This window comes from Sturnus vulgaris, chromosome 19 (assembly GCF_052056855.1).
Source record: "Sturnus vulgaris isolate bStuVul1 chromosome 19, bStuVul1.hap1, whole genome shotgun sequence".
NCBI classification, from domain to species: domain Eukaryota; kingdom Metazoa; phylum Chordata; class Aves; order Passeriformes; family Sturnidae; genus Sturnus; species Sturnus vulgaris.
Window position 1 is genome coordinate 12,150,317 of NC_142261.1, and position 15,059 is coordinate 12,165,375.

A 15,059-nucleotide genomic window follows, 5' to 3' on the forward strand; every position below is an offset into this window, starting at 1 on the left:
GCACGGTCTTTTGATCCTCAAGAACCCCAAATTTTGGGACAAAAAGAGCAGTTTGTCCCGGGATCCTGTTTTGGGAGCCAGCATGGACCAGCTCCAGGTCAGGGAGAGGAGGTGATATCCCAAAGTGGCCACCACTCCCCTCTGCCACCCCATGCCACGGCAGGAGAAAGGTTTTCCGAGTAGGGCCACCAGAAAGGGATGGAGAGGGAATGTGGTGATGCCAGGGAATCCTTTCCCTGCGCAGCAGCAGCCTCTGCCGGCAGCGGAGCCGCAGAGCAGGAGCAGCGGGGATGTGGCAGAGCCCGGAGAGCGCGCTCGGAACACGGCCAGGGATGGGAAAGATCCCAGGGGGTGTCCAGGACATCAACTGTCCCCTCCATGAGGATTTATAAATCCCGACATCCACTTTTCAGCTGGAACGTGATTATTCTCATCTCTCTCCAGCGTGCACTCGCTCCCCCGCGCAGTTCTCGTGGCCATTCCCGTGCAGCAGCTGGAAAATCCAAAAATCCAGCTCTCCTATCCCACATTCCTGCATGCCGGGGTTTTGCCACCTAACAATCCTGGAGCCCCTGGGTTCTCGCCGCGCACCCCAAAATGAGATGGGGGGGGAGCAGAACCATCCCAACAACATCCCCGCCGCAAAAAGGAATTTCCACACGAAACCCCCAGACAAGACACGGACATTTAAGGATAAATGCGCTTTTCCCGAGGCGCTGGGACGAGGCGTGTCCCCCCAAAATCCCAGCACCCAGGGCACCACTTACTTGGGGGTGTGCGCCTCATCCACGCGGTGCCCCAGCTGGAACTCGTGGGATTTGCTGCGGTGCAGCGCCGTGAATCCCGGGATGAGGTGGATCAGCTTCCGCGAGGAGGGCGGGGGGGTCCCGGGGGGCTTCAGTTTGTTCCTGCGGCGCACGGGGGGGGTCCCCGGCGGGGTCATGGTGGTGACGATGTTGGGGGTGCGCGGGGGGGTGTGCGCGGCGTGGCGCTGCCTCGGGGACGGCGGCAGGGAGCGGTGGCCGGATTCCAGGGGTGGGCACAGCCCCGGGTGGCCCTCCACGGTCAGGCGGTCCACGTGGGTGTACACGGGGCCGTGGGACGAGCCGGCGTGGCAGTGGTGCTGCCCGCACTTGGGCTGAGCCTTGGGGCTCGGGTGCGTCCTGCCCCAGGGTCCCGGCTCCGCCGCGCAGCCCGGGCTGTTCTCCTTGCCCGGCTCCGTGCTCGGCCACTGGATGGTCCAGTCCTGCTTGGAGAGGCTCCCGCCTGCAGAGAGCACAGAGACGCGGCCATGAGGCGGGGAAGAAGTTTGGAATTCCCTGCTCAGCCCTGGAGGGGTTAAAGATGCCATCCCTGGTGGGGCTCGGAGCAGGGGGGTTTAGTGGAAGGTGCTGCTGGCCCGTGGAATGAGATGATCCTAAAGGTCCCTTCCCACCCAAACTATTCCATGATTGGTTCTATCCCAGCAAGGAGCTTCTCTGTGTTACAGAATTGTGGAATGGTTTGGGATGGAAGGGGCATTAAAATCATCTCCTGTCCGTGGGCAGGGACACCTCCCACTGTCCCAGGCTGCTCCAACCCCAATGTCCAACCTGGACATTGCCAGGGATCCAGGGACAGCCACAGCTGCTCTGGGCACCCTGTGCCAGGGCCTCCCCATCCTCCCAGGGAACAATTCCTTCCCAATATCCCATCCAGCCCTGCCCTCTGGCAGTGGAAGCCATTCCCTGTGTCCTGTCCCTCCATCCCTTGTCCCCAGTCCCTCTCCAGCTCTCCTGGAGCCCCTTTAGGCCCTGGAAGGGGCTCTGAGCTCTCTCTGGATCCTTCTCCTCTCCAGGTGAGCACCCCCAGCTCTCCCAGCCTGGCTCCAGAACAGAGGGATGCGTGGCCTGAACGTCACAGAGATTCCCATTGGATCATCCAGTGCCACCCCTGCCATGGCAGGGACACCTCCAGGGACACCTCCCACTGTCCCAGGCTGCTCCAAGCCCTGTCCAGCCTGGCCTGGGACTCTTCCAGGGATGGGACCCCCGCATCTTCTGTGGAGCCCTCACCACTCCCAGCACGGGATTTGCCAGGGCTGGAGGTGTCCCCACGTGTCCCCAACATCCCCAGCTCCCAAATGGTGGCACTGGGACGGTGACACCCCCGGGACAGTGACACCCCTGGGACAGTGACACCCCTGGGACAGTGACACACCTGGGATGTGACACACCTGGGACAGGTTTAGGAAATGAAAGGTTTGGGTTGAAAATAAAGCTTTGAGTCGAGGGCTGGAGGATGGGGCGGGAGCAGTCGCTGCAATCATTTTCTCAGAGCTGAACGTCAAAATAAAGGATAAAAAAAAAAAAAAAGCCCAAATAATTGTAAAATATGAAAAAATTATAACTAAAATATGAAAAATTAACATTAAAATATGAAAAAGTAACAGTAAAAATTCCCAAATAACTGTAAAATATTTTTTAAATAACAATAAACAATTTGCAAATAATTGTAAAATATTTTTAAAATTATCAACCAAAGAATAAAAAGAGAAAATAATATTACAATTTTGAAAATCAATAAGAAAGTAAATAAAATAATAATAATTTTTTTAGGAATTAAAAGTAAATAATTAGAATAAAATAGAATTAAAATAATAATTAAAATGTTTTAAATTAAAATTATTCAACTGAAATTAAAAAGAAAGCAAAATAAATAAAGTAAAAGTCAGAATTAAAAACTCTTTTAAAAAGCAAATTAATTAGAATGAAGAAGTACAAATAAATTAAGGAAGTAGAAACATTATAAATTAAAATTAATTAGAATGAATAAGAAGTACAAATAAATTGAAGAAGTAAAAATGTTATAAATTCAAATTAATTAGAATGAATAAGAAATTAAAATAAAATAAAAATAATAAATGTTTAAAAATAAAATAATTAATTAGAACGACGAATAATTTAAAATAATTGAAACTAAAAATAAGTATAATAAAAATATTTACCAAAAAAATTTTAAAACATCTGAATAATCTCAACGTATGCAAATCATCGCATCCCTATGCAAATCCTGCTCTTCCCATTGGCCTCTTGATTTGCATAACGCCGAGCCGACCCGGCGCTAATTAGCGGCGTTAATGAAGATGGGGTGAGGATCTCCCTGTGCCCCCCGTGTAATAAAATGAAATAAAAATTAAAATAAAAATAAAATAAAAATTAAAATTAAATAAAAATAAAATAAAAGATAATAAAATAAAATAAAATAAAATAAAATAAAATAAAATAAAATAAAATAAAATAAAATAAAATAAAATATAAAATAAAATATAAAACAGAGGGGGAAAAGCCGAGGAAAAGAAATTCCATCAGGGAATCATTGATGGGATCAGCACCGAAGAGGAGACAAAAAACCAACAAAAATATCCCAAAGCTCCTCGTGCTCCTCGGCTGCTGGATGCCGCTCCCTCCCCATTCCCAGCTGGAAAACCTCGGAAGAGCTGGCACGGAGGGCAGAGCTCGGATTGCTCCTCACATCTTGCTTGTTTTGTTTCCATCCCAAATATGAATTTTTTTTATTTTTTTTTTTTTATATCAGCCACAGCCACCCCCCAGTCCTACGGGCCACCTCTCCTGTCCCTTTGGATGAATTTGGCTTCAGGAATTCCCTCAGATCCCTCTCCCCACCCCATTTCATCAAGGAAACTTTTCCAAACTGGAAACTCCTGGGAAGAGTTTGCAGCCCATGGATCCAGAGATGGAAAAATTCCACCTTTTCCAAACAACAAAGAGCAAGGTTTGCTTTGTTTTCCTTCAAATAAAAGGCTGGGAATAATTGGATATTCCCATGGAGCCTTGAATCCCAGCTGCTCCTTCCCTTCCCAAAAGCTGATCCCAGGTGAAAGGAAAGGAAAGGAAAGGAAAGGAAAGGAAAGGAAAGGAAAGGAAAGGAAAGGAAAGGAAAGGAAAGGAAAGGAAAGGAAAGGAAAGGAAAGGAAAGGAAAGGAAAGGAAAGGAAAGGAAAAGGAAAGGAAAGGAAAGGAAAGGAAAGGAAAAGGAAAGGAAAGGAAAGGAAAGGAAAGGAAAGGAAAGGAAAGGAAAGGAAAGGAAAGGAAAGGAAAGGAAAGGAAAGGAAAGGAAAGGAAAGGAAAGGAAAGGAAAGGAAAGGAAAGGAAAGGAAAGGAAAGGAAAGGAAAGGAAAGGAAAGGAAAGGAAAGGAAAGGAAAGGAAAGGAAAGGAAAGGAAAGGAAAGGAAAGGAAAGGAAAGGAAAGGAAAGGAAAGGAAAGGAAAGGAAAGGAAAGGAAAGGAAAGGAAAGGAAAGGAAAGGAAAGGAAAGGAAAGGAAAGGAAAGGAAGGAAAGGAAAGGAAAAAGTCCCAGGCGACCAACTGGAGATTTTGGAATGGCCAGGGGTTTTTTGGGAACCCCCACGGTCCCGGGACAGCAGCTTCTGGAATGACCCAGCCTGGCAGCACGGGGATATTGCTCTCCTCCCTCCTCTCCAGCACAGCTCCCGAATTCCCTCCAAACCGGGATTTTTTCCTGCTTTTCCTTCATTGCTCCTGACCCTGACTGACCCTGCACTGTCCCCAAGCCACCCCGAGCCTTCCCAGGGCTCATAAAAATTCCACTCCAGCTCCTTCTTCCCTGTAGGACACTTGATAATCTCCACACATCCCTCAGCAGTCACACCCCATCAACTCCTCCATGCTCCACTCAGATTTAATATTAAATTAATCCAGCTCCAAGATCAAACCCGAAAACAAACCCCCATTCCCAAGGATCCACATCCAAGGAAAATCCCACCCAGCCTTGTTAACCCCACAGAGCAGGGGGGGTGATGTGGATTTGTCACTCTGATTTATGGGATGCTCCGGGGTTTTCCCTGCTGCCCCCAGGATGCTCAGCTTGGGAAGTGCCTCCTTTTCCAAGCCCATCCTGGCAAAATCCATCTCCATGGAACAGCCTTGCCCAGACAGGGGCAGCCTGGGAAATTAGAGGCTTCTAATTAATGACTCAATAAATAAAGATGGATGGGAAAGGTTAAACCTGAACCTCATTCCTGCTTTATGAATACAAATCTTGGCATCTCAGAATTGGCTACTGCGGCTCCTGCCAAGGAATTCCAGCTTTTAAGGAGGATGCAACTTGTTCATTAATTATATTTTTAGGATGAGGACAATCTCTTGCTTCACAAGGAGATATCATGCAGGTAAAATGCAGATTAAAAGGCATTTCTGAGGCAGTTGGTGTATCTGGGGCTCCTTTGGGGGGGCTGTTATATCCCAAGGGATCTAAAATCCCAGCACTGCATCCAAAGAGAGCATCGCTGCTGTCCTGGGATGTTTTATTATCTCCATCCCAGAAACTCCCAGACAGCCTCACTGTCATGGAGCCATGGAGCCAGCCAGTGCCCAAAATCCTTGCAATCCAGTGGATGGATGGATGGATGATGGATGGGTGGATGGATGGATGGATGGATGGATGGATGGATGGATGGATGGATAAAAGCAGCACAGCACCCCCTTAGTGCACCCCAAAGCCACAGCCCCATCACTGCTCAGTCCCCAACAGCCCAGGGGGACATTCCCAAGGTCCCAGCAGTGCTGCTATGCCCATCCCAATCCCACATCCCACCAAAACACTTTCTGGGCTGTAGGGAATCTGGAGCTGGCCTGGCTGGGTGGGATGATTGGCTCCCACTATCCACCCCCAGCCCAAGGCTGAGATCCTGCCCTTCCCTGGCCAGAAATCCCACTGTTCCCAACTCCGAGGAAAGGGGCTGGGACTCTGCTCCTGCTCTCCCAGGGATAAAAAGAGAAGGAATTCCTGGGATGCAGCCATTTGCTTGGCAGAGGCAGGGAACAGGGAGCCCATCTGGCATCGCAGGTGGAGCTTCCCGCACCCAAATCCTCGAGAAATTCAGAGAGATTTGGTCTCCTCCTCTGCCTGGGAGTTCCTGCACCCCTCAGGGCTCTGCCTGTCACCCCCCTGTCCCCAAGGGGGTTGTGTCACCCATGGGACAATGCATCTCCAGCAGCAGCTGGCATTCCCAAAATCCCGACCCTCCAGCTCTGGCAGAGCAGCAATGGCCACGGCAGCATCCCGGCAATGCCGCAGGGACATTGAGAGCAGCCCGGGATGATGGATGGAGTTAAATGGAGCGCCGGGAAAGACAAACACTCCATGCCCGGCTGGTTCCCTCCTGCCGGGATGCAATGGAGCACCAGGAATGCTGGCAGCCCCATCAGCTGCCCCATTAGGGAGCAAATGGAGCAGCAGCATCCCACAGACCTCCGGTGCTTCCATCTCCTCCAGCCGGAAAACTCTGTAGGAAGCAGAGAAACTTCCCTGCAGTTGCAGAGCCAAAGGCCAAGGAGGATTTTCCAAATCCAGGGAATTCCCTGGGCCGAGCGGGCAGAGTGGGATTTGTTTGGAGCAGCCTTTAAAAGTCAGAGGTGTTTGAACAAAGAGCAGGCAGGGCCCTCCCGGGGCTCCCTCAAACAGCAGCGAGACCTCGTGGAAATGCGGGGGGAAGGAGCTGGAATGAGGGAGCTGCAGTGGGGGGATGCTCCAGAGGGATCAGCAGGATGGGCTCAGACAGCCCCACCTCACCCCACTGCCACTGTCCCCAGCACGGGGTGGCACTGCCACTCTGCGCCATGTGGGAAGCCCGGAGAGGATCCAATAGGCAGAACTGGTGAATGGGGAATCCCTCTTGGGATCCCTCTCTGGGACATTCCGTGCTCTGGGGACACTGCTGGTCCCCCAAAGCTGCCCCTCCTTGAAGCCGTGTCACATCACCAGCACTGTCCCCTGCTGTCCCCAAGGGCTGTTCCACACCTGCAAGGCCCAGGTGAAAACCCAGCAGGGTTCATTCCCAGCCTCCCAAACCCTGGGATAGAGCCGTGCTGGAGGAGCCCTCTAGAGGGGACAGGAGCCAGGCAGAGGGGTCTGGGGTCTCCTAATCTCAGGGGTTTGCTGCGGCCCTGGTGTCACCCCCTGTGCTGGCAGTGACCTTCCCGAGCTGGCACCACAGCTCCGGTTCTGTGGTGCCATCCGTGGCCATGGGCTGTGCCAGAGGGGCTGGAGCGTGTCCAGGGAAGGGAAGGGAGCTGGGGAAGGGGCTGGAGCCCCAGGAGAGGCTGAGGGAGCTGGGAAAGGGGCTCAGCCTGGAGAAAAGGAGGCTCAGGGGGGACCTTGTGGCTCTGCACAACTCCCTGACAGGAGGGGACAGCCGGGGGGGTCGGGCTCTGCTCCCAGGGAACAGGGACAGGAGGAGAGGGAACGGCCTCAGGTTGGGCCAGGGCAGGCTCAGGGTGGATTTTGGGAACATTCCTTCATGGAAAGGGGGTCAGGCACTGGCACAGCTGCCCAGGGCAGAGCTGGAGTCCCCATCCCTGGAGGGATTTAACAGCCATGTGGATGTGGCACTTGGGGACATGGGGTAGTGGTGGCCTTGGCAGCGCTGGGGAATGGCTGGACTCGTTCTTAAAGGATCTTTTCCAACCCAAATGGTTCTGTTGGGACCCATCAAGGCTCGGCTGGGACACCATGGACCCTGCCCAGCTCCCGCCTCATCCCCCGGACCCTCCCCGGGCTGTGTCGCGGTGCCGGCGCCGCTGCAGCCGGAGCGGCTCCGAGCAGCGCTGGAAGCGCGGAGCTCTGCTGCCACCGCCCGGGGACCCGCGCAGCCCGCACGGCACCGACACCGCACAGCACCGGCACCGCACAGCACCGGCACCGCGCACCCAGCGCCGGGAGGGGCTGCGGCGTTCCCTGGGAAAGGGTCTGGGAATGGGGGGCTCCGCTCTGAGCCAGCCAGGAAGCGATGCTGGAGCTGCCGAGTGTCGGAGCTTTCCCCTGAGCCTCCTGACTGAGCTGCTGCAGGCACGGGGGGGTCAGGGGACACTGTAAGAGCTGTGAAATGGGATGGATTTCTGGGGGTTCTCATCCAGTGCCACCCCTGCCCTGGGCAGGGACACCTTCCACCATCCAGGCTGCTCCAAGCCACATCCAGCCTGGCCTTGGACACTTCCAGGGATCCAGGGGCAGCCACAGCTGCTCTGGGCACCCTGTGCCAGGGCCTGCCCACCCTCCCAGGGAACAATTCCTTCCCAATATCCCATCCAGCCCTGCCCTCTGGCAGTGGGAAGCCATTCCCTGTGTCCTGTCCCTCCATCCTTTGTCCCCAGTCCCTCTCCAGCTCTCCTGGAGCCCCTTTAGGCCCTGGAAGGGGCTCTGAGCTCTCCCTGGATCCTTCTCTTCTCCAGGTGAGCACCCCCAGCTCTCCCAGCCTGGCTCCCGAACAGAAGGGCCCCAGCCCTGGGAGCAGCTCCTCCTCTGTCTCACTCCAGCAGCTCCAGGTCCTTCTCAATTTGGGGACCCCAGGGCCGGGGGCAGCTCTGCAGGTGGGGTCTCACCTGGGCAGGGCAGAGGGGCAGAATCCCCCCTCCTTTCCTGCTGCCCTGCTGGGGGCTCAGCCCAGGGCAGGGGAGGGTTGGGGTCCCAGCTCTCACCCACCAGCGCTCCCAAATCCTTTTCCCAGGGCCACTCCCAGTGCAGCTCCAAGATGTTCCCAGCAGGAAAGGAGTTCCCAGGCAGCCCCAGGGCTGCAGGAGCTCGGCCAACACCTTCATTAAAGCCACTACAACAGGACAGTGCCACCCAGCCCAGGGGACAGAGGGACAGAGGGACAGAGGGACAGGGGTCACTCACCAGACTTGTGGACGCTGCGGAGGCAGGACAGGGACGCGTTCAGCCGGGCACACTCCTCGCTGTTGGCCCCAAACTTCTCCACGGTGGCACAGACCTGGTCATCGGTCATGTCCAGCAGATCCTCCAGGCTGAGCTGCCCAGGAGCGATTTCCTGAGGGAGGAAAGGGTCAGGAATGAGGAAGGAAGAATAAACCACCCTGGAGCATCCTCTAAACCTCAGGGAACACCACTGAGACTCCAATTAGGTCATGGACCCAAACCATCTATTTCCCACCTGAATCGCCAAGAAAACCTGAAGGGATTTAAGTTTTATCTCCAGTTCTTCTACAGTTTTAGGTATATCCAGACCCAGTTCAACATCTGGGAGCACCAGGAAAACCCATCCCTGACTGGCAACATGCAGGACCGTGAGCTGCATTACAGAATTCCCTTTTCCCTGGAGGTGGGATTGCCTTTGGGTGTCACCCCCCCCGCTGCACCCATGAGCTGCAAGAGCCCAGGATGTGGCAGGAGGACACTGATGGGGACATGGGGGATGTCCCCACTGCAGAGGTGACACCGACTGGGAACAGCAGCAGGGTGTCCTGGCTGGTGGCTGAGGTCAAGCCCCTTCCTTTCCCCGGTGGGAGTGGCCAGCCCTTACCTCCATCACCTCCTTACGGATGTCGACGATGCGGAACCAGTGCAGGAGCTGCGGGAAGCCCTCCAGTTTGGCATTGCGCTCCTGCAGGGCCACCTTCCTCTTGCAGGACAGCTGCCTGCTGAAATACTTCACCAGTTTGCTCTGGGAAAAAAAAGAAAAAAAGAGAAAACCCTCATGGAATTCCCAACGGGCAGCTGGGGCTCAGCTCTCACTCTGCCCCCATCCCAAGGTTCAAAATTTTTCCCCAAAACGCTCCTGCAGCCATCAGCATCGAGGTCTAAGAGGGAATTTCCTTCCCAAAAAATTCCTTTATCAGCTCTTCACCCCCAGCCCAGCACTGGGGTCTCGTTCAGGGGGTGGACAGCCCCTGGCAGGTCCCCGGGGTGGGGACAGGGGGGACAGGGGGACAGGCACCACTTTTCCCACAAACACTGCGCCATCCCAGTGCTGTCCAGCCACCCATAGGACACTTATCCCACTTTTACTTCCAAGGGACCCCTAAAGAACACAGTCCCCTCTCTTACAACCAGGTTTGATGCCAAAGAACCCCCAAACATCCCTCAAAAGCCACACTCCCCTCTTTTACTCCCCACAAAAACCCTACAAGGGGACCACATCATCACATCCCGAGGCTGGCACGTGGCATTTTCTCCTCATTCCTTCCTCACCAACCCAAATCTTCCTCTCTCCAGAGCCATCTCCCCCTCTCTGCTCCCTTGTGGCCCCATCCCTGCTGGGATCATCCCCCAAATCCCCCAAATCCTCCCACCCCGAGGCTGAAGCCGTTCCCAGCCGCAGCCCGGCAGCTCCCAAAATAAAGCTGCTGAGCGCCTGCCCTCCTTTCCCGGGAATATAGAGCAGGGCTGGGGAGCTGCTGGGATTTCCTGCTCCTGCTTTTCCAGCTGGGTGATTCCCCGGCGCCGGCAGCACTAGATGGTGCTGTGCCTCTGCTCCCGCACACCCCAAAAATAGACGGGTAAAACACGGCATGGTTTGGGATATACACATGAGGGGAGAACCCCACTGTGGGATTTGGGAATTTTCTCATCTCTCCCGTTTCTTTACCTCGTGATGCCCGCTGGTGATGCCCACAGGGGTTGGCATCACCCCCAAAATCCCCAAAATCACCCCCCAGCTGGGTGATGGGCCTGCCAGGAGCTGGGGACAGGGTTGTCCCCCCCCAGCAACTTCTCCCCATCCTCACCCTGGCTACCAGAGATTAATTCCTGAAAATTAACCCCCCAAAATGAGGCAGGAATAGCAAAGCCGGACCTGGGGGGCTGCAAGGAGCTCTCAGCTGTGCAGAGTCCTGCCCCACTTCCAGGGATGATTTTTAAGGAAAAGCTCTCTCGAAACAGACAATCTAAGGTGTAAAGATCAGCCCAGAGGCAGTTCCTGTCTCCCAAAAAATGCCCGTGGATGTACACAACTGCACCAAAACACCAGGAACAGAAATTCCTAAAAAATTCACATGCTGCCCCCAGCCTGTTCCCCATTCTGCCTCTCCAGGTGGGATCCCAAAAGGAACAAAGGTGATTTCTGAGCCACCCCGGCATCACCAGTGCCAAAATCAGGGTCCTGGGGTGGGAAAGGAGCTGGGGACAGGACAGTCCCCACCATCATCATGCAGAAGTGACCTGGGAATGGGGAAAGAGTGGGGAAAACTGAGGAAATTCAATTGCCAAGCGAGGGAAACTCAGCCCTACAGAGCCTTTGAGTGACAGGAGGGGTCATTTTTAACCCTAAAGAGCGCCCCAGTTGGACCCCCAGATGCTCTGGTCCATGGATTTGCTCCAGCCAGGGAAAAAGAAGCCCCAAAACCCCTCTGTAAAATCCAGAAGCCTTCGTTGTTTTGCTGGGGCTGGAAAGGGGAGGGTCGGAGACGATCCCATCCCGCAGGGAAAGCCGCATCCCGGAGCTGCTCTGCCCCCCGCTCATCCCGGGATGGAGAAAATGTGGGAAATGCTGCGTTCCTGCTATGGCACAACCTCCCCCTGCTCCTCTGTGCCTCAGTTTTTCCCACCTGGCAGCGGGCAGGGGGCACAAGGAGGCGGGTGGGAATCCCGCGGATTCCCCCTCTTCCTGCTGTCGGAATTTGCTGCTGGTCCAGCTGGGGATGCTGCTGGAGGGGATCCGAACCTTTTCCTGTGGAGCTGGGGGTGTTTTTCCCACCTTTCCAGCTCCCCTGCCTGTTCCAGCTCTGCCCGGGGGAAAGGCAGGAGCGATGCTCGGGCACGAAGGAGTGAAACCGCGGGGATTCCCTTCCCTTCCCTTTGGAGGAGCCGGCAGCTCCTGGAACCCCCCAGCTCCTTGGAAAACAACGTCCGTGCTGCCCCGGGGGCGGGTGCTGGCACGGGAGCGATGTTCCACTCCACGTCACTCCACAGGACCTCGGGTGACCCCAGCAAGGCGAGGGGCTGGGATCACCCAGGGCTGGAGCCGGATTTCCCAATCCCAACCCTTCCCATCACCCCGAGCAGGAATTTCCCTCGGCTCATCCCAAACCCAGCGCGGCTGCTCCCCCCAGCCCCGGCAGGCTCCGAGCCGGTCTCCAAGGAGCGAGAGGGCGGCTGTTCCCCCCTGGAATGGGATCCTTGACGTCAGCCGGGCTGGCGACGGCACCGGCCCTGCCTGGAGACCGGGATGGGCGGCGGAAAATCCAGGAGGGGGAAGTTCATTCATCTGGCAGCCCGTGAGCCGGCGGGAATGCCCATCCCATCCCATCCCGGCTGGATCAGCACATCCATGTGGGATGCCTGCATGCCGCGAGGTGAGAGGTTCTCCTGCACCCCTAAATATCCTTTTCCATGACAAGAAACACGACTCTCCCCCGGCTCCCACCAAGGGGCTCATTATTCCAGAAGCACCTGGAGCAGCCTGGGGCTGGGGAATTCCCTGACACGGTTCTGTTTTCCCTCCCAGGTCTCTCCCAGGGTCTTGTTGGGCTTGTGAGATGTCTCTGGCTCTGTGCATCCTTTGTTTCGGGACATGCTAAATGGTCCCTGGGGATTTTGCTGGGAATACAGGAGCCAAAAAGTCTCCATTGAGCATCCTGGGAGGATCCAGCTCTGGGAGAAGTGCATGTGGTATGAGACATCAGAGAATCCACACGTTCAGGCAGTGAAAATCGTAAAATCATGGAATGATTTGGGTTGGAAGGAGCTAAAGCTCATCCAGTTCCACCCCATGGACAGGGACACCTTCCACTGTCCCAGGCTGCTCCGAGCCCTGTCCAACCTGGCCTTGGACATTTCCAGGGATCCAGGGCAAATCCCGGTGCTGGAACAGCATCTCCACAGCCTGTGGGGGTGTGGGAATGACCACAGCTCTTTCCTCAGAGCCTCTTCCCATCCTCACCACACAGCAGCCAAAAATATCCTGGGAGAGTTCCCTGTTCCTGGCAGGAGCACGGCAGCCTGGGAGAGGGAAGTGTTGATCCTGGGGTTATCCTTGGAGCCATCCACCAGTTCCTGGGAGCCCTGACCCACATTTTGCCGTTGGGATGGGGTTTAACCCCACAGACAGAATGATGCTGTGGGACAATCAGGAATATTGCCCAGCTCCGAGCAAATTTTCCTTCTGCTGTTTCCAAATCCCACCGAACTCAGCACCCCCTATTTATATTTACACCCCAGGCCCAAAGTTAGAGCCATAAAGCCCAACTGCCACACTTGGACAGGGATAAAACCCCCCAGCCCAGGCAGGACTGAGGGATGAACACTCAGCTCCTTCTGGATGCTGCCCCATCTCCCACTCCAGGTGTTTTATCCCAGCTGCTGCCTTGGTTCTCACTGGAACCTGTCCCAAGGCATAAGCAAGACCCAAAGATCCTCCCAGCTCCAAGGATTGCCACTGGAACCAGGCTGCAGCCTGGAACCCATCACAAAAGCACTGCATGTCAGGATGCAGGAGGATGGGAGCTCACATCTACCCTAAAGTGGCTTAAAAAAGAAAAAAAAATAGAAAAACTTCTATTAATCCAGCAAAATCAAGGTTTAGCCTATGAAGATTAACCAAAAAAAACATGGATTCTCCTGTTTTATTCCAGGCTCGTGCTGACACAGAGGTGGGCACTGTCTCCAGTGCCCTCCCAGTGCCATGTCCCAGATCATCACTCCCTGTGCCATGGCACTGCCCAGCCTGGCTCTGCTGCCACCACATGGGAAGGGAGGATGTGCCGAGCGAGGCCTCGAATCTGTGTCACGTCCTTGGGACGAGGTGGTGGCAGCAGGGACTCAGGGACACAGAGACTCGGGGACTTGGGGACTCAGGGCCAAGCTCTGCTCCTGCTGACGCTGGTGGCAACCCAGGACAACAGCAGGAGCCAGTCCAGGGTTGGCATCGGGAATCTGGCCCTGGATTCACTCCCCTTGTGGGAATCACCCTGGGTTTGAGGTGAAAAAACAACCAGAGAGTGGCAGTGGGAATGTCCTTGGCTGGAACAGCCCAAGCTCCCAGTTTTGGGGGTGTTTCAGTGATGGCAATGCCAGGGCTCCCTGTGGCTGGCACTGAGTGATCCATAGGGGCTGGAGAGGTTCTTCACTTTGAGCATTTGTAGGATAACATTCCCCTGGCCACCTCCAGACCCTTCATCCAGCCCCAGCTGGGCTGCCCCAGTGGCACCAGGATGCTGGGAAGGAGCATCCCACCAGGATGGCATCCCCCAAAAACCTCCAAACCCTTCATCCAGCCCCAGCTGGGCTGCCCCAGTGGCACCAGAATGCTGGGAAGGAGCATCCCACCAGGATGGTTCCACCATGCTCCCCTGCTCCCCTCCATGTCCATGGGACACAGACAGGGAATCCTCAGCGCTGACGTCAGAGAGACCATCACTCCATGTGGGATGAGCTCCTGGAGTCCTGCACCTCCTGGCAGGTTCTCCTGGGGATTTGGAGCCTGCCTGCATCCCAAAAAGTCACCAGCATACCCCAAAACCACTGTCACCCCTCTCCCGAGATTGCTCCAGGACCAACAGCTCCCAGCCCCTCACACAGAGGGTTGGGATGAGACAGGGCTTGGATCAAGGGGAGGTGACAGCAGGATGAGCACAAGTTGGAATGCAGAGCAGGGAGCTGCACCCCAAACCTGGGCTCTCCCCATGAGTGGCACAGCAGTGATGTGGTGATGCCCCAATTGTTCCCACAGCACTCAGGAACTTCGGAGCAAAAAGCAGCAGGACAGGGTGTTCCAGCCATGGTCCAGAGCCAGCAGCTGCCCCACAGAGGGGCTGCAGGACCAGCTGGAAGGCCTGAGCGGGATCAGGCTCTGAAATCCCCCCACCCACAGCCCCAGCTCCACGTCAGCCACCCCCACAGTACCAGCACAGCCCCGCTGGCGTCTCCCCAGGGTCATGGCCTCGCTTCTCCTCGCTCTGTGCCAGCTGCAGGGATCCCACTCAGCCCTGGGAATCCCTGGCTCTTCCCTGCCCATCCCAGCCCACCATCCTCCTACTGAACCGTAAATTCACCCCAGTGGGGGCTCAGTGTGCTCCAAGGGGAGCCTCGTCCCCTTGGAAGCAGGAGTGGGGAGGGGGGGAGGAAGCAGGTCTGGGGGACTGCTGGGGGGTGGGTGGGTCAGGGAGGTGCAGGCTGGGGAGAAGGGATGCAGGTGGGTCAGGGGGATGCAGGCGGGTCAGGGGGATGCAGCCAGCTGGGACAGTTGGAGCCTGCTGGAAGCGATTTTGGTGGGATGCAGCTCAGGGAAGGGGATTCAGCCAGGCCC

The 15,059-nt window shown here is 55.4% G+C and overlaps 1 protein-coding gene across 4 annotated transcripts in view; it reads right to left on the reverse strand.

The window, feature by feature from the left end:
- Positions 1-15,059, reverse strand: part of KSR2 (kinase suppressor of ras 2) — an 85,313-nt gene that overhangs the window by 69,451 nt on the left and 803 nt on the right. For all 4 annotated transcript variants that reach the window (XM_088176126.1, XM_088176124.1, XM_088176127.1 and 1 more), the window contains exons 2-4: positions 9,339-9,479; positions 8,696-8,846; positions 768-1,266 (exon numbers count right to left, since the gene is read on the reverse strand). In XM_088176126.1, the coding sequence (XP_088032252.1) occupies positions 768-1,266; positions 8,696-8,846; positions 9,339-9,479 (791 nt within the window). The remainder of the gene's footprint in view (positions 1-767; positions 1,267-8,695; positions 8,847-9,338; positions 9,480-15,059) is intronic.